Source organism: Oncorhynchus nerka, linkage group LG12 (assembly GCF_034236695.1).
Source record: "Oncorhynchus nerka isolate Pitt River linkage group LG12, Oner_Uvic_2.0, whole genome shotgun sequence".
In the NCBI taxonomy this organism is placed as follows: domain Eukaryota; kingdom Metazoa; phylum Chordata; class Actinopteri; order Salmoniformes; family Salmonidae; genus Oncorhynchus; species Oncorhynchus nerka.
The window spans coordinates 10,601,700-10,620,165 of record NC_088407.1 but is presented as its reverse complement, the minus strand read 5'-3'; the positions used below and the strand labels follow the sequence as shown (position 1 = coordinate 10,620,165).

Genomic DNA, 18,466 nt, shown 5'->3' with positions numbered 1-18,466 from the left:
TGAGATGAGGTGAACGAGATGAGGTGAAGGAGATGAGATGAGATTAGGTGAATGAGATGAGGTGAATGAGATGAGATGAGGTGAATGAGATGAGGTGAATGAGATGAGATGAGGTGAATGAGATGAGATGAGGTGAATGAGATGAGGTGAATGAGATGAGATGAGGTGAATGAGACAATTGAGATGAGATGAGATGAATGAGATGAGATGAGGTGAATGAGATGAGATGAGGTGAATGAGATGAGGTGAATGAGATGAGGTGAATGAGATGAGATGAGGTGAATGAGATGAAGTGAATGAGATGAGGTGAGATGAATGAGATGAGGTGAATGAGATGAGATGAGGTGAATGAGATGAGGTGAATGAGATGAGGTGAATGATATGAGATTAATGAGATGAGGTGAATGAGATGAGGTGAATGAGATGAGATGAATGAGATGAGGTGAATGATATGAGATGTATGAGATGAGGTGAATGAGATTAGGTGAAGGAAATGAGATGAGATGAGGTGAATGAGACAATTGAGATGAGATGAGATGAATGAGATGAGATGGGGTGAATGAGATGAGGTGAGGTGAATTAGATGAGGTGAGGTGAATTAGATGAGTTGAATGAGATGAGGTGAATGAGATGAGGTGAATGATATGAGATGAATGAGATGAGGTGAATGAGATGAGGTGAATGAGATGAGATGAGGTGAATGAGATGAGATGAGGTGAATGAGATGAGGTGAACGAGATGAGGTGAAGGAGATGAGATGAGGTGAATGAGATGAGATGAGATGAGATGAGGTGAATGAGATGAGATGAGGTGAATGAGATGAGGTGAATGAGATGAGATGAGGTGAATGAGACAATTGAGATGAGATGAGATGAATGAGATGACATGAGGTGAATGAGATGAGATGAGGTGAATGAGATGAGGTGAATGAGATGAGGTGAATGAGATGAGATGAGGTGAATGAGATGAAGTGAATGAGATGAGATGTGAGAGATGAATGAGATGAGGTGAATGAGATGAGGTGAATGAGATGAGATGAGGTGAATGAGATGAGATGAGGTGAATGAGATGAGGTGAACGAGATGAGGTGAAGGAGATGAGATGAGATGAGGTGAATGAGATGAGATGAGGTGAATGAGATGAGGTGAATGAGATGAGATGAGGTGAATGAGATGAGATGAGGTGAATGAGATGAGGTGAATGAGATGAGGTGAGGTGAATTAGATGAGGTGAGGTGAATTAGATGAGTTGAATGAGATGAGGTGAATGAGATGAGGTGAATGATATGAGATGAATGAGATGAGGTGAATGAGATGAGGTGAATGAGATGAGATGAGGTGAATGAGATGAGATGAGGTGAATGAGATGAGGTGAACGAGATGAGGTGAAGGAGATGAGATGAGGTGAATGAGATGAGATGAGATGAGATGATGAGATGAATGAATGAGATGAGATGAGGTGAATGAGATGAGGTGAATGAGATGAGATGAGGTGAATGAGACAATTGAGATGAGATGAGATGAATGAGATGACATGAGGTGAATGAGATGAGATGAGGTGAATGAGATGAGGTGAATGAGATGAGGTGAATGAGATGAGATGAGGTGAATGAGATGAAGTGAATGAGATGAGGTGAGATGAATGAGATGAGGTGAATGAGATGAGGTGAATGAGATGAGATGAGGTGAATGAGATGAGGTGAGGTGAATTAGATGAGGTGAATGAGATGAGGTGAATGATATGAGATGTATGAGATGAGGTGAATGAGATTAGGTGAAGGAGATGAGATGAGATGAGGTGAATGAGATGAGGTGAATGAGATGAGGTGAATGAGATGAGATGAGGTGAATGAGATGAGATGAGGTCAATGAGATGAGGTGAATGAGATGAGATGAGGTCAATGAGATGAATGAGTTGAGATGAGATGAGAGGAATGAGATGAGATGAGGTGAATGAGATGAGATGAGGTGAATGAGATGAGGTGAATGAGATGAGATGAGGTGAATGAGACAAATTAGATGAGATGAGATGAGGTGAATGAGATGAGGTGAAGGAGATGAGATGAGGTGAATGAGATGAAGTGAATAAGATGAGGTGAATGAAATGAGATGAATGAGGTGAAGAGATGAGATGAATGAGATGAGATGGGGTGAATGAGATGAGGTGAGGTGAATTAGATGAGGTGAGGTGAATGAGATGAGGTGAATGAGATGAGATGAGGTGAATGAGATGAGGTGAATGAGATGAGATGAGGTGAATGAGATGAGATGAGGTGAATGAGATGAGGTGAATGAGATGAGATGAGGTGAATGAGACAATTGAGATGAGATGAGATGAATGAGATGAGATGAGGTGAATGAGATGAGATGAGGTGAATGAGATGAGGTGAATGAGATGAGATGAGGTGAATGAAATGAAGTGAATGAGATGAGGTGAGATGAATGAGATGAGGTGAATGAGATGAGATGAGGTGAATGAGATGAGGTGAATGAGATGAGGTGAATGAGATGAGGTGAATGAGATGAGATGAGGTGAATGAGATGAAGTGAATGAGATGAGGTGAGATGAATGAGATGAGGTGAATGAGATGAGATGAGGTGAATGAGATGAGGTGAATGAGATGAGGTGAATGATATGAGATGAATGAGATGAGGTGAATGAGATGAGGTGAATGAGATGAGATGAATGAGATGAGGTGAATGAGATGAGGTGAATGAGATGAGATGAGGTGAATGAGATGAGGTGAGGTGAATTAGATGAGGTGAATGAGATGAGGTGAATGAGATGAGGTGAATGATATGAGATGTATGAGATGAGGTGAATGAGATGAGGTGTATGAGATGAGATGAGGTCAATGAGATGAATGAGTTGAGATGAGATGAGAGGAATGAGATGAGATGAGGTGAATGAGATGAGATGAGGTGAATGAGATGAGTTGAATGAGATGAGATGAGGTGAATGAGACAATTTAGATGAGATGAGATGAGATGAATGAGATGAGATGAGGTGAATGAGATGAGGTGAGGTGAATGAGATGAGGTGAATGAGATGAGGAATGAGATGAGAATGAGATGAGATGAGGTGAGATGAGATGAAGTGAATGAGATGAGGTGAGATGAATGAGATGAAATGAGATGATGAATGAGATGAGGTGAATGAAGAGATGAGGTGAATGAGATGAGATGGGTGTGAATGAGATGAGGTGAGGTGAATGAGATGAGATGATGAGATGAGGTGAATGAGATGAGATGAGATTGAATGAGATGAGGAATGAGATGAGATGAGATGAATGATGAATGAGATGAATGAGATGAGGTGAATGAGATGAGGTGAATGAGATGAGAGATGAGATGTGAATGAGATGAGATGAGGTGAATGAGATGAGGTGAGATGAGATGAATGAGAGGAGATGGGATGAGATGAGATGTGAATGAGATGAGTGAATGAATGAGATGAGAGATGAGGTGAATGAGACAATTGAGATGAGATGAGATGAATGAGATGAGATGAGGTCAATGAGATGAGATGAGGTGAATGAGATGAGGTGAATGAGATGAAGTGAATGAGATGAGGTGAGATGAATGAGATGAAGTGAATGAGATGAGGTGAATGAGATGAGATGAGATGATGATGAGATGAGATGAATGAATGAGATGAGGTGAATGAGATGAGGTGAGGTGAATGAGGTGAATGAGATGATTGAATGAGATGAGATGAATGAGATGAGGAATGAGATGAGATGAGATGATGAATGAGATGAGGTGAATGAGATGAGATGTGAATGAGATGAGATGAGGTGAATGAGATGAGGTGCGATGAGATGAGGGAGATGAGGGAATGAGATGAGATGAGGTGAATGAGAGATGAGGTGAATGAGATGAGAATGAATGAGATGAGATGAATGAATGAGATGAGGTGAATGAGATGAGGAATGAATGAGATGAGATGAGATGATGAATGAGATGAGGTGAATGAGATGAGGTGAATGAGATGAGATGAGGTGAATGAGGTGAGGAGAGAATGAGATGAATTGAGATGAGGTGAATGAGATGAGGTGAATGAGATGAGGTGAATGAATGATATGAGAGATGAATGAGATGAGGTGAATGAGAGATGAGGAATGAGGTGAGATGAGATGAGGTGAGGTGAATTAGATGAGGTGAATGAGATGAGGTGAATGAGATGAGGTGAATGATATGAGATGAATGAGATGAGGTGAATGAGATGAGGTGAATGAGATGAGGTGAATGAGATGAGGTGAATGAGATGAGATTAATGAGATGAGGTGATTGAGGTGAATGAGATTAGATTAGATGAGGTGAATGAAATGAGGTGAGGAGAGGTGAATGAGATGAGGTGAATGAGATGAGATGAATGAGATGAGGTGAATGAGATGAGATGAATGAGATGAGGTGAGGAGAGGTGAATGAGATGAGATGAATGAGATGAGGTGAGATGAATGAGATGAGGTGAATGAGATGAGATGAGGGAAGGTGAAAGAGATTAGATTTTCTTATTTATTTAATTTATTTCACCTTTATTTAACCAGGTAGGCAAGTTGAGAACAAGTTCTCATTTACAATTGCGACCTGGCCAAGTTAAAGCAAAGCAGTTCGACACATACAACAACACAGAGTTACACATGGAGTAAAACAAACATACAGTCAATAATACAATATACACAAGTCTATATACGATGTGAGCAAATGAGGTGAGATAAGGGAGGTAAAGGCAAAAAAAGGCCATGGTGGCAAAGTAAATACAATATACCAAGTAAAACACTGGAATGGTAGATTTGCAGTGGAAGAATGTGCAAAGTAGAAATAAAAATAATGGGGTGCAAAGGAGCAAAATAAATAAATAAAATAAATACAGTAAGGAAAGAGGTAGTTGTTTGGGCTAAATTATAGGTGGGCTATGTACAGGTGCAGTAATCTGTAAGATGCTCTGACAGTTGGTGCTTAAAGCTAGTGAGGGAGATAAGTGTTTCCAGTTTCAGAGATTTTTGTAGTTCGTTCCAGTCATTGGCAGCAGAGAACTGGAAGGAGAGGCGGCCAAAGAAAGAATTGGTTTTGGGGGTGACTAGAGAGATATACCTGCTGGAGCGTGTGCTACAGGTGGGAGATGCTATGGTGACCAGCGAGCTGAGATAAGGGGGGACTTTACCTAGCAGGGTCTTGTAGATGACATGGAGCCAGTGGGTTTGGCGACAAGTATGAAGCGAGGGCCAGCCAATGAGAGCGTACAGGTCGCAATGGTGGGTAGTATATGGGGCTTTGGTGACAAAACGGATGGTACTGTGATAGACTGCATCCAGTTTGCTGAGTAGGGTATTGGAGGCTATTTTGTAAATGACATCGCCGAAGTCGAGGATTGGTAGGATGGTCAGTTTTACAAGGGTATGTTTGGCAGCATGAGTGAAGGATGCTTTGTTGCGAAATAGGAAAATGAGGTGAGATTAATGAGATGAGGTGAATGAGATGAGGTGAGATTAATGAGATGAGGTGAATGAGATGAGATGAGATTAATGAGATGAGGTGAATGAGATGAGATGAGATTAATGAGATGAGGTGAGGAGAGGTGAATGAGATGAGATGAGATGAGATTAATGAGATGAGGTGAATGAGAGGCTTTGAGTCTAGGAGGTAATAAAGGGTGGTATTATTGATGTGTGTGTGTTGGGGTGGTAGTATTGATGTGTGTGTTGGGGTGGTAGTATTGATGTGTGTGTGTTGGGGTGGTAGTATTGATGTGTGTGTGTTGGGGTGGTAGTATTGATGTGTGTGTGTTGGGGTGGTAGTATTGATGTGTGTGTTGGGGTGGTAGTATTGATGTGTGTGTGTTGGGGTGGTAGTATTGATGTGTGTGTTGGGGTGGTAGTATTGATGTGTGTGTTGGGGTGGTAGTATTGATGTGTGTGTGTCGGGGTGGTAGTGTTGATGTGTGTGTGTCGGGGTGGTAGTATTGATGTGTGTCGGGGTGGTAGTATTGATGTGTGTGTGTGTTGGGGTGGTAGTATTGATGTGTGTGTTGGGGTGGTAGTATTGATGTGTGTGTTGGGGTGGTAGTATTGATGTGTGTGTGTTGGGGTGGTAGTATTGATGTGTGTGTGTGTGTCGGGGTGGTAGTATTGATGTGTGTGTGTTGGGTGGTAGTATTGATGTGTGTGTGTGTGTTGGGTGGTAGTATTGATGTGTGTGTGTTGGGGTGGTAGTATTGATGTGTGTGTGTTGGGGTGGTAGTATTGATGTGTGTGTGTTGGGGTGGTAGTATTGATGTGTGTGTGTTGGGGTGGTAGTATTGATGTGTGTGTGTGTGTTGGGGTGGTAGTATTGATGTGTGTGTGTGTTGGGGTGGTAGTATTGATGTGTTGTGTTGGGGTGGTAGTATTGATGTGTGTGTGTTGGGGTGATAGTATTGATTGTGTGTGTGTGTTGGGGTGGTAGTATTGATGTGTGTGTGTGTTGGGGTGGTAGTATTGATGTGTGTGTGTGTTGGGGTGGTAGTATTGATGTGTGTGTGTTGGGGTGGTAGTATTGATGTGTGTGTGTTGGGGTGGTAGTATTGATGTGTGTGTGTTGGGGGTGGTAGTAATGTGTGTGTGTGTGTTGGGGTGGTAGTATTGATGTGTGTGTGTGTGTGTGTGTTGGGGTGGTAGTATTGATGTGTGTGTGTGTGTTGGGGTGGTAGTATTGATGTGTGTGTTGGGGTGGTAGTATTGATGTGTGTGTGTTGGGGTGGTAGTATTGATGTGTGTGTGTTGGGGTGGTAGTATTGATGTGTGTGTGTTGGGGTGGTAGTATTGATGTGTGTGTGTGTGTTGGGGTGGTAGTATTGATGTGTGTGTGTTGGGGTGGTAGTATTGATGTGTGTGTGTTGGGGTGTAGTATTAATGTGTGTGTGTGTTGGGGTGGTAGTATTGATGTGTGTGTGTGTGTTGGGGTGGTAGTATTGATGTGTGTGTGTGTTGGGGTGGTAGTATTGATGTGTGTGTGTTGGGGTGGTAGTATTGATGTGTGTGTGTGTGTGTGTGTGTTAGGGGTGGTATTATTGATGTGTGTGTGTTGGGGTGGTAGTATTGATGTGTGTGTGTCGGGGTGGTAGTATTGATGTGTGTGTGTTTGGGTGGTAGTATTGATGTGTGTGTGTGTTGGGGTGGTAGTATTGATGTGTGTGTGTTGGGGTGGTAGTATTGATGTGTGTGTGTTGGGGTGGTAGTATTGATGTGTGTGTGTTGGGGTGGTAGTATTGATGTGTGTGTGTGTGTGTGTTGGGGTGGTAGTATTGATGTGTGTGTGTGTTGGGGTGGTATTATTGATGTGTGTGTGTTGGGGTGGTAGTATTGATGTGTGTGTGTTGGGGTGGTAGTATTGATGTGTGTGTGTTGGGAGGTAGTATTGATGTGTGTGTGTGTGTTGGGGTGGTAGTATTGATGTGTGTGTGTTGGGGTGGTAGTATTGATGTGTGTGTGTTGGGGTGGTAGTATTGATGTGTGTGTGTGTGTGTGTGTGTGTTGGGGTGGTAGTATTGATGTGTGTGTGTTGGGGTGGTAGTATTGATGTGTGTGTGTGTTGGGGTGGTAGTATTGATATGTGTGTGTTGGGGTGGTAGTATTGATGTGTGTGTTGGGGTGGTAGTATTGATATGTGTGTGTTGGGGTGGTAGTATTGATGTGTGTGTTGGGGTGGTAGTATTGATGTGTGTGTGTGTTGGGGTGGTAGTATTGATGTGTGTGTGTGTTGGGGTGGTTGTATTGATGTGTGTGTGTCGGGGTGGTAGTATTGATGTGTGTGTGTGTTGGGGTGGTAGTATTGATGTGTGTGTGTCGGGGTGGTAGTATTGATGTGTGTGTGTGTTTGGGTGGTAGTATTGATGGTGTGTGTGTTGGGGTGGTAGTATTGATGTGTGTGTGTTGGGGTGGTAGTATTGATGTGTGTGTGTTGGGGTGGTAGTATTGATGTGTGTGTGTTGGGGTGGTAGTATTGATGTGTGTGTGTGTGTGTGTTGGGGTGGTAGTATTGATGTGTGTGTGTGTGTGTGTTGGGGTGGTAGTATTGATGTGTGTGTGTTGGGGGGTAGTATTGATGTGTGTGTGTTGGGAGGTAGTATTGATGTGTGTGTGTGTGTTGGGGTGGTAGTATTGATGTGTGTGTGTTGGGGTGGTAGTATTGATGTGTGTGTGTTGGGGTGGTAGTATTGATGTGTGTGTGTGTGTGTGTGTGTGTGTTGGGGTGGTAGTATTGATGTGTGTGTGTGTTGGGGTGGTAGTATTGATGTGTGTGTGTGTTGGGGTGGTAGTATTGATGTGTGTGTGTGTTGGGGTGGTAGTATTGATGTGTGTGTGTGTTGGGGTGGTAGTATTGATATGTGTGTGTTGGGGTGGTAGTATTGATGTGTGTGTTGGGGTGGTAGTATTGATATGTGTGTGTTGGGGTGGTAGTATTGATGTGTGTGTTGGGGTGGTAGTATTGATGTGTGTGTGTGTTGGGGTGGTAGTATTGATGTGTGTGTGTGTTGGGGTGGTTGTATTGATGTGTGTGTGTTGGGGTGGTAGTTTTGATGTTTGTGTGTCGGTGTGTGTGTGTGTGTGTGTGTGTGTGTGTGTTGGGGTGGTAGTATTGATGTGTGTGTGTGTTGGGGTGGTAGTATTGATGTGTGTGTGTGTTGGGGTGGTAGTATTGATGTGTGTGTGTGTTGGGGTGGTAGTATTGATGTGTGTGTGTGTTGGGGTGGTAGTATTGATATGTGTGTGTTGGGGTGGTAGTATTGATGTGTGTGTTGGGGTGGTAGTATTGATATGTGTGTGTTGGGGTGGTAGTATTGATGTGTGTGTTGGGGTGGTAGTATTGATGTGTGTGTGTGTTGGGGTGGTAGTATTGATGTGTGTGTGTGTTGGGGTGGTTGTATTGATGTGTGTGTGTTGGGGTGGTAGTTTTGATGTTTGTGTGTCGGTGTGTGTGTGTGTGTGTGTGTGTGTGTGTGTGTGTGTGTGTGTGTGTGTGTGTGTGTGTGTGTGTGTGATTTGGTAGTTGGAGGTTAGTGCTGGGTAAAGTGTGGAGATTCCATAAAGTTAAATGCTTTGGCTATAGACATAAAAGGTTCTCCCTCAGTCCCTCACCTCTCTCATTGTCACAGAGGGATTCACTGCTGCCAACTGGCTTGTTCTAGTGGTCCATTACTTTTTAGTTTAGTTTTTCTCCCTTGATTCTCTCTCTCTCCCTCCCTTGATTCTCTCTCTCTCTCTCCCTTGATTCTCTCTCTCTCTCTCTCTCTCTCTCTCTCTCCCTTGATTCTCTCTCTCTCTCTCTCCCTTGATTCTCTCTCTCTCTCCCTTGATTCTCTCTCTCTCTCTCTCTCTCTCTCTCTCTCGCTCTCTTTTTCTCACTCTTTCTCTCTCCTCTGTCTCTCTCACTCTCTCTCTCTCTCTCTCTCTCTCTCTCACTCTTTCTCTCACTCTTTCTCTCTCTCTCTTTCTCCCACTCTTTCTCTCTCCTCTCTGTCTCTCCTCTCTGTCTCTCTCTTTCTTTCTCCTCTCTCTCTCTCTCTTTCTCCCACTCTTTCTCTCTCCTCTATGTCTCTCCTCTCTGTCTCTCTCTCTCTCTCTCTCTCTCTCTCTCTCTGTCTCTCTCTCTCTCCTCTCTCTCTCTCTCTCGCTCTCTCTCTCTCTCTCTCTCTTTCTCCCACTCTTTCTCTCTCCTCTCTGTCTCTCCTCTCTGTCTCTCTCTTTCTCTCTCCTCTCTCTCTCTCTCTCTTTCTCCAACTCTTTCTCTCTCCTCTGTCTCTCCTCTCTGTCTCTCTCTCTCTCTCTCTCTCTCTCTCTCTCTCTCTCCCTCTCTCTTTCTCTCTCCCTCTTCCATTGTCAAAGTATAACATACAACAACAATGGTGGGACCAACATCCATGATAACAATAACAGTAGTAGTAGAAATGAGATTAACATTAAACACAACAGTATTAATGAGAATAACAAGTAATTGTAGTAGTGGAAATGAGATTAACATTAAACACAACAGTATAAATGAGAATAACAAATAGTAGAAGCAGACCAGAAGCCACATGAAAAATCTGAAATATTATCGACATTACTTTGCACTTTTCACTGGCTGTCCCTCAGGTTGTGGCAGGAGGACGCATATATTTGGGTGCCAAAACTGCACATTTTGGCTTTTCACCCAATAAATATAAAAATGTTTTCTTCATCTTTTATAGTTTTACATTCGGTGTAGTTAATGATCATATTGGAGAAAGAGATATTCTCTGAGTATTTGTCACCGTGTAACAGGAAACGCAGCTCTGTCTCTACCTCTCCCCTGGAGCAGAGTGAGCACAGCCTGTCCTCTCTGGGCAGCCAGGTTTGTCTGTGACGACCTGCCTCTATAGCCAGGGGGCAGAATGAGCACAGCCTGTCCTCTCTGGGCAGCCAGGTTGGTCTGTGACGACCTGCCTCTATAGCCAGGGGGCAGAGTGAGCACAGCCTGTCCTCTCTGGGCAGCCAGGTTTGTCTGTGACGACCTGCCTCTATAGCCAGGGGGCAGAGTGAGCACAGCCTGTCCTCTCTGGGCAGCCAGGTTTGTCTGTGACGACCTGCCTCTATAGCCAGGGGGCAGAGTGAGCACAGCCTGTCCTCTCTGGGCAGCCAGGTTTGTCTGTGACGACCTGCCTCTATAGCCAGGGGGAAGAGTGAGCACAGCCTGTCCTCTCTGGGCAGCCAGGTTTGTCTGTGACGACCTGCCTCTATAGCCAGGGGGCAGAGTGAGCACAGCCTGTCCTCTCTGGGCAGCCAGGTTTGTCTGTGACGACCGGTCTCTATAGCCAGGGGGCAGAGTGAGCACAGCCTGTCCTCTCTGGGCAGCCCGGTTTGTCTGTGACGACCGGTCTCTATAGCCAGACTGTCCTCTCTGGGCAGCCAGGTTTGTCTGTGACGACCGGCCTCTATAGCCAGACTGTACTCTCTGGGCAGCCAGGTTTGTCTGTGACGACCGGCCTCTATAGCCAGACTGTCCTCTCTGGGCAGCCAGGTTTGTCTGTGACGACCGGTCTCTATAGCCAGACTGTCCTCTCTGGGCAGCCAGGTTTGTCTGTGACGACCGGTCTCTATAGCCAGACTGTCCTTCTGATTCTTCTAATGTGTAGGGTGAGACCAGGTGCTTCTGAATCTTCTACTGTGTAGGGTGAGACCAGGTGCTTCTGATTCTTCTAATGTGTAGGGTGAGACCAGGTGCTTCTGAATCTTCTATTGTGTAGGGTGAGACCAGGTGCTTCTGATTCTTCTATTCTGTTTGCCAATTCGTTAATGTCGATGTTAAACAGTAAATCATTTCTCCCCACATTTCTGAGAGAAGACGTCTGTTTGCTTGCTGCCAATTTGAACCACACATTTGTTTTTAATGTACATTGATTTAGTAACATCACGTTTTCCCTCCAATACCACTTTCTATTAGTTTATAAAAAAAAAAAAAAATGTTGTGCCAAATGTGATCAAATGCTTTCTTGAAGTCTACGAAACAAAAGTAGATTTTGCCTTTGTTTTTGGTTTACTTGATTGTCAATTAGAGTGTGGAGGGTATAATGTGATCTGTTGTGTGGTAATTTGTTAAAAATCCAATCTGGTTTCTTCTAAGGACCTTGTGTTCATCAAGGAAATGAAGTAGTCTACTATTTATGATACTGCAGAGACATTTCCCCAAGTTGCTGTTAATGCAAATTCCTCTGTAATTATTTAGGTGAAATTTTGTAAATATTTGTGTTATCGATCCTTGGTTCCAAATATGAGGGGGGATAATGTTGAAAAGTTTCAGTCTATCCAATTTTAGTTTATGGAATGTAAGGTATCAGTCAGAAGTTCTAGAACACCTACTCATTCTAGGGTTTTTCTTTCTACTATTTTCTACATTGTAGAATAATAGTGAAGACATCAAAACAATGAAATAACACATGGAATCATGTAGTAACCAAAAAGGTGTTAAACAAATCAAATATATTTTAGATTCTTTAAAAGAAGCCACCCTTTGCCTTGATGACAGCTTTGCACACTCTTGGCTATTCTCTCAACCAGCTTCACCTGGAATGCTTTTCCAACAGCCTTGAAGGAGTTCCCACATATGCTGAGCACTTGTTGGCTGCTTTTTTCTTCACTCTGCGGTCCAACTCATCCCAAACCATTTCAATTGGGTTGAGGTCGGGTGATTGTGGAGGCCAGGTCATCTGATGCAGCACTCCATCACTCTCATTCTTGGTCAAATAGCCCTTACACAGCTTGGAGGTGTGTTGGGTCATTGTCCTGTTGAAAAACAAATAAGCGCAAAGCAGATGGGATGGCGAATCGCTGCAGGAAAAGATCCGAGACACGATTGTGTCGATAATTCTTGTTCTGTAACTGGGGTGTCCACAGGATTATGACAGTCTCAGCTGATTCAAGGATTTGTAATTTGTCTTGTATATCTTGTTGTTATGGGCTCTTATATTGTTATATTGCTGTACAGGTTTGCAACGTTATTTCTCCATATAACGCTATTTTGGATAGCTAATTCCTCATGATGTGGTCTCTCTCTCTCTCTCTCTCTCCTTCTCTCTCCTTCTCTCTCTCTCTCTCTCTCTCTCTCTCTCTCTCTCTCTCTCTCTCTATCCAGGATGTTGCTGTGTGTTTCCGGGGTGGGTCGAGGGGGTCTGGGGTTGCTAGCAGTAAAGAGGGCGTGTCTTCTCACTCGCACTGCCCACTCGTCGCCCCAGAACTTTGAGTATCGACCAATCAAAAAGGTCATGGTGGCCAACAGAGGTAAGGCTCCACCCACAATACGACATGACATTATAACTATGGGGATGAATGACATCACTTGTCCCAACACATGACAGTACATCTTATCCATCATTGTTATTAGGAGGGAATTGCATTAGAGATCATGTTATCCCAGCACACGACAATAACTAAGGTATATTGTATATCCCAACACATGACAGTTCATCTGTATTATAGATCTCGTGACATACCATCACATTGCATGTCTATTACTTACATGATAGTGTGTGTTATATAGTTTATGATGCTACACAGCCACCTAGTCCAGCTCAAAGCTACACACAGCCATCTAGCCGCGCTCAAAGCTACACAGCCACCTAGCCCAGCTCAAAGCTACACAGCCACCTAGCCCAGCTCAAAGCTACACAGCCACCTAGTCCAGCTCAAAGCTACACAGCCATCTAGCGGCACTCAAAGCTACACAGCCACCTAGCCCAGCTCAAAGCTACACAGTCTTAAAGCTGCGCTCAAAGCTACACAGCCATCTAGCCCAGCTCAAAGCTACACAGCCATCTAGCCGCGCTCAAAGCTACACAGCCACCTAGCCCAGCTCAAAGCTACACAGCCACCTAGCCCAGCTCAAAGCTACACAGCCACCTAGCCCAGCTCAAAGCTACACAGCCACCTAGCCCAGCTTAAAGCTACACAGCCACCTAGCCCAGCTCAAAGCTACACAGCCACCTAGTCCAGCTCAAAGCTACACAGCCACCTAACCCAGCTCAAAGCTACACAGCTCAAAGCTACACAGCCACCTAGCCAAGCTCAAAGCTACACAGCCATCTAGCCCAGCTCAAAGCTACACAGCCATCTAGCCCAGCTCAAAGCTACACAGCCACCTAGCCCAGCTCAAAGCTACACAGCCATCTAGCCCAACTCAAAGCTACACAGCCATCTAGCCCAGCTCAAAGCTACACAGCCACCTAGCTCAGCTCAAAGCTACACAGCCATCTAGCCCAGCTCAAAGCTACACAGCCACCTAGCTCAGCTCAAAGCTACACAGCCATCTAGCCCAGCTCAAAGCTACACAGCCACCTAGTACAGCTCAAAGCTACACACAGCCACCTAGTCCAGCTCAAAGTTACACAGCCACCTAGCCCAGCTCAAAGCTGCACAGCCACCTAGCCCAGCTCAAAGCTACACAGCCACCTAGTCCAGCTCAAAGCTACACAGCCATCTAGCCAGGCTCAAAGCTACACACAGCCATCTAGCCGCACTCAAAGCTACACAGCCACCTAGCCCAGCTCAAAGCTACACAGCCATCTAGCCCAGCTCAAAGCTACACAGCCATCTAGCCCAGCTCAAAGCTACACAGCCACCTAGCCCAGCTCAAAGCTACACAGCCATCTAGCCCAGCTCAAAGCTACACAGCCATCTAGCCCAACTCAAAGCTACACAGCCATCTAGCCCAGCTCAAAGCTACACAGCCATCTAGCCCAGCTCAAAGCTACACAGCCACCTAGCCCAGCTCAAAGCTACACACAGCCATCTAGCCGCGCTCAAAGCTACACAGCCATCTAGCCCAGCTCAAAGCTACACAGCCATCTAGCCCAGCTCAAAGCTACACAGCCACCTAGCCCATCTCAAAGCTACACACAGCCATCTAGCCGCGCTCAAAGCTACACAGCCACCTAGTCCAGCTCAAAGCTACACAGGCACCTAGCCCAGCTCAAAGCTACACAGCCACCTAGTCCAGCTCAAAGCTACACAGCCACCTAGCCCAGCTCAAAGCTACACAGCCACCTAGTCCAGCTCAAAGCTACACAGCCACCTAGCCCAGCTCAAAGCTACACAGCCACCTAGTCCAGCTCAAAGCTACACAGCCACCTAACCCAGCTCAAAGCTACACAGCTCAAAGCTACACAGCCACCTAGCCCAGCTCAAAGCTACACAGCCATCTAGCCCAGCTCAAAGCTGCACAGCCATCTAGCCCAGCTCAAAGCTGCACAGCCATCTAGCCCAGTTCAAAGCTACACAGCCACCTAACCCAGCTCAAAGCTACACAGCCACCTAACCCAGCTCAAAGCTACACAGCCATCTAGCCCAGCTCAAAGCTACACAGCCACCTAGCCCATCTCAAAGCTACACAGCCATCTAGCCCAGCTCAAAGCTACACAGCCATCTAGCCCAGCTCAAAGCTACACAGCCACCTAGCCCAGCTCAAAGCTACACAGCCATCTAGCCCAGCTCAAAGCTACACAGCCATCTAGCCCAACTCAAAGCTACACAGCCATCTAGCCCAGCTCAAAGCTACACAGCCATCTAGCCCAGCTCAAAGCTACACAGCCACCTAGCCCAGCTCAAAGCTACACACAGCCATCTAGCCGCGCTCAAAGCTACACAGCCACCTAGCCCAGCTCAAAGCTACACAGCCATCTAGCCCAGCTCAAAGCTACACAGCCATCTAGCCCAGCTCAAAGCTACACAGCCACCTAGCCCATCTCAAAGCTACACACAGCCATCTAGCCGCGCTCAAAGCTACACAGCCACCTAGCCCAGCTCAAAGCTACACAGGCACCTAGCCCAGCTCAAAGCTACACAGCCACCTAGTCCAGCTCAAAGCTACACAGCCACCTAGCCCAGCTCAAAGCTACACAGCCACCTAGTCCAGCTCAAAGCTACACAGCCACCTAGCCCAGCTCAAAGCTACACAGCCACCTAGTCCAGCTCAAAGCTACACAGCCACCTAACCCAGCTCAAAGCTACACAGCTCAAAGCTACACAGCCACCTAGCCCAGCTCAAAGCTACACAGCCATCTAGCCCAGCTCAAAGCTGCACAGCCATCTAGCCCAGCTCAAAGCTGCACAGCCATCTAGCCCAGTTCAAAGCTACACAGCCACCTAACCCAGCTCAAAGCTACACAGCCACCTAACCCAGCTCAAAGCTACACAGCCACCTAGCCCAGCTCAAAGCTACACAGCCACCTAGCCCAGCTCAAAGCTACACAGCCACCTAACCCAGTTCAAAGCTACACAGCCACCTAGCCCAGCACAAATCTACACAGCCACCTAACCCAGCTCAAAGCTACACAGCTCAAAGCTACACAGCCACCTAGCCCACCTCAAAGCTACACAGCCATCTAGCCCAGCTCAAAGCTGCACAGCCATCTAGCCCAGCTCAAAGCTACACAGCCACCTAGCTCAGCTCAAAGCTACACAGCCATCTAGCCCAGCTCAAAGCTGCACAGCCATCTAGCCCAGTTCAAAGCTACACAGCCACCTAGCCCAGCTCAAAGCTACACAGCCACCTAACCCAGCTCAAAGCTACACAGCCACCTAGCCCAGCTCAAAGCTACACAGCCACCTAGCCCAGCTCAAAGCTACACAGCCACCTAACCCAGTTCAAAGCTACACAGCCACCTAGCCCAGCACAAAGCTACACAGCCACCTAACCCAGCTCAAAGTTACACAGCCATCTAGCCCAGCTCAAAGCTACACAGCCATCTAGCCCAGTTCAAAGCTACACAGCCACATAACCCAGCTCAAAGCTACACAGCCACCTAGCCCAGCTCAAAGCTACACAGCCACCTAGCCCAGCTCAAAGCTACACAGCCACCTAGCCCAGCTCAAAGCTACACAGCCACCTAGCCCAGCTCAAAGCTACACAGCCACCTAGTCCAGCTCAAAGCTACACAGCCACCTAACCCAGCTCAAAGCTACACAGCTCAAAGCTACACAGCCACCTAGCCCAGCTCAAAGCTACACAGCCATCTAGCCCAGCTCAAAGCTACACAGCCATCTAGCTCAGCTCAAAGCTACACAGCCACCTAGCCCAGCTCAAAGCTACACAGCCATCTAGCCCAACTCAAAGCTACACAGCCATCTAGACCAGCTCAAAGCTACACAGCCACCTAGCTCAGCTCAAAGCTACACAGCCATCTAGCCCAGCTCAAAGCTACACAGCCACCTAGTCCAGCTCAAAGCTACACAGCCACCTAGTCCAGCTCAAAGTTACACAGCCACCTAGCCCAGCTCAAAGCTACACAGCCACCTAGTCCAGCTCAAAGCTACACACAGCCATCTAGCCGCACTCAAAGCTACACAGCCACCTAGCCCAGCTCAAAGCTACACAGCCATCTAGCCCAGCTCAAATCTACACAGCCATCTAGCCCAGCTCAAAGCTACACAGCCACCTAACCCAGTTCAAAGCTACACAGCCACCTAGCCCAGCACAAAGCTACACAGCCACCTAACCCAGCTCAAAGTTACACAGCCATCTAGCCCAGCTCAAAGCTACACAGCCATCTAGCCCAGTTCAAAGCTACACAGCCACATAACCCAGCTCAAAGCTACACAGCCACCTAGCCCAGCTCAAAGCTACACAGCCACCTAGCCCAGCTCAAAGCTACACAGCCACCTAGCCCAGCTCAAAGCTACACAGCCACCTAGCCCAGCTCAAAGCTACACAGCCACCTAGTCCAGCTCAAAGCTACACAGCCACCTAACCCAGCTCAAAGCTACACAGCTCAAAGCTACACAGCCACCTAGCCCAGCTCAAAGCTACACAGCCATCTAGCCCAGCTCAAAGCTACACAGCCATCTAGCTCAGCTCAAAGCTACACAGCCACCTAGCCCAGCTCAAAGCTACACAGCCATCTAGCCCAACTCAAAGCTACACAGCCATCTAGCCCAGCTCAAAGCTACACAGCCACCTAGCTCAGCTCAAAGCTACACAGCCATCTAGCCCAGCTCAAAGCTACACAGCCACCTAGTCCAGCTCAAAGCTACACAGCCACCTAGTCCAGCTCAAAGTTACACAGCCACCTAGCCCAGCTCAAAGCTACACAGCCACCTAGTCCAGCTCAAAGCTACACACAGCCATCTAGCCGCACTCAAAGCTACACAGCCACCTAGCCCAGCTCAAAGCTACACAGCCATCTAGCCCAGCTCAAAGCTCCACAGCCATCTAGCCCAGCTCAAAGCTACACAGCCACCTAGCCCAGCTCAAAGCTACACAGCCATCTAGCCCAGCTCAAAGCTACACAGCCATCTAGCCCAACTCAAAGCTACACAGCCATCTAGCCCAGCTCAAAGCTACACAGCCATCTAGCCCAGCTCAAAGCTACACAGCCACCTAGCCCAGCTCAAAGCTACACACAGCCATCTAGCCGCGCTCAAAGCTACACAGCCACCTAGCCCAGCTCAAAGCTACACAGCCATCTAGCCCAGCTCAAAGCTACACAGCCATCTAGCCCAGCTCAAAGCTACACAGCCACCTAGCCCATCTCAAAGCTACACACAGCCATCTAGCCGCGCTCAAAGCTACACAGCCACCTAGTCCAGCTCAAAGCTACACAGCCACCTAGCCCAGCTCAAAGCTACACAGCCACCTAGTCCAGCTCAAAGCTACACAGCCACCTAGCCCAGCTCAAAGCTACACAGCCACCTAGTCCAGCTCAAAGCTACACAGCCACCTAACCCAGCTCAAAGCTACACAGCTCAAAGCTACACAGCCACCTAGCCCAGCTCAAAGCTCCACAGCCATCTAGCCCAGCTCAAAGCTGCACAGCCATCTAGCCCAGCTCAAAGCTACACAGCCACCTAGCTCAGCTCAAAGCTACACAGCCATCTTGCCCAGCTCAAAGCTGCACAGCCATCTAGCCCAGTTCAAAGCTACACAGCCACCTAACCCAGCTCAAAGCTACACAGCCACCTAACCCAGCTCAAAGCTAC

The 18,466-nt window shown here is 46.7% G+C and overlaps 1 protein-coding gene across 1 annotated transcript in view; it reads left to right on the top strand.

Annotated features, from left to right (window-relative positions):
- LOC115124437 (pyruvate carboxylase, mitochondrial-like) overlaps positions 1-18,466 on the top strand; it is a 671,386-nt gene that overhangs the window by 15,296 nt on the left and 637,624 nt on the right. The window contains exon 2 of the mRNA XM_065025223.1: positions 12,630-12,775. Coding sequence (XP_064881295.1) covers positions 12,631-12,775 — 145 coding nt within the window. The 5' untranslated portion in view covers position 12,630. The remainder of the gene's footprint in view (positions 1-12,629; positions 12,776-18,466) is intronic.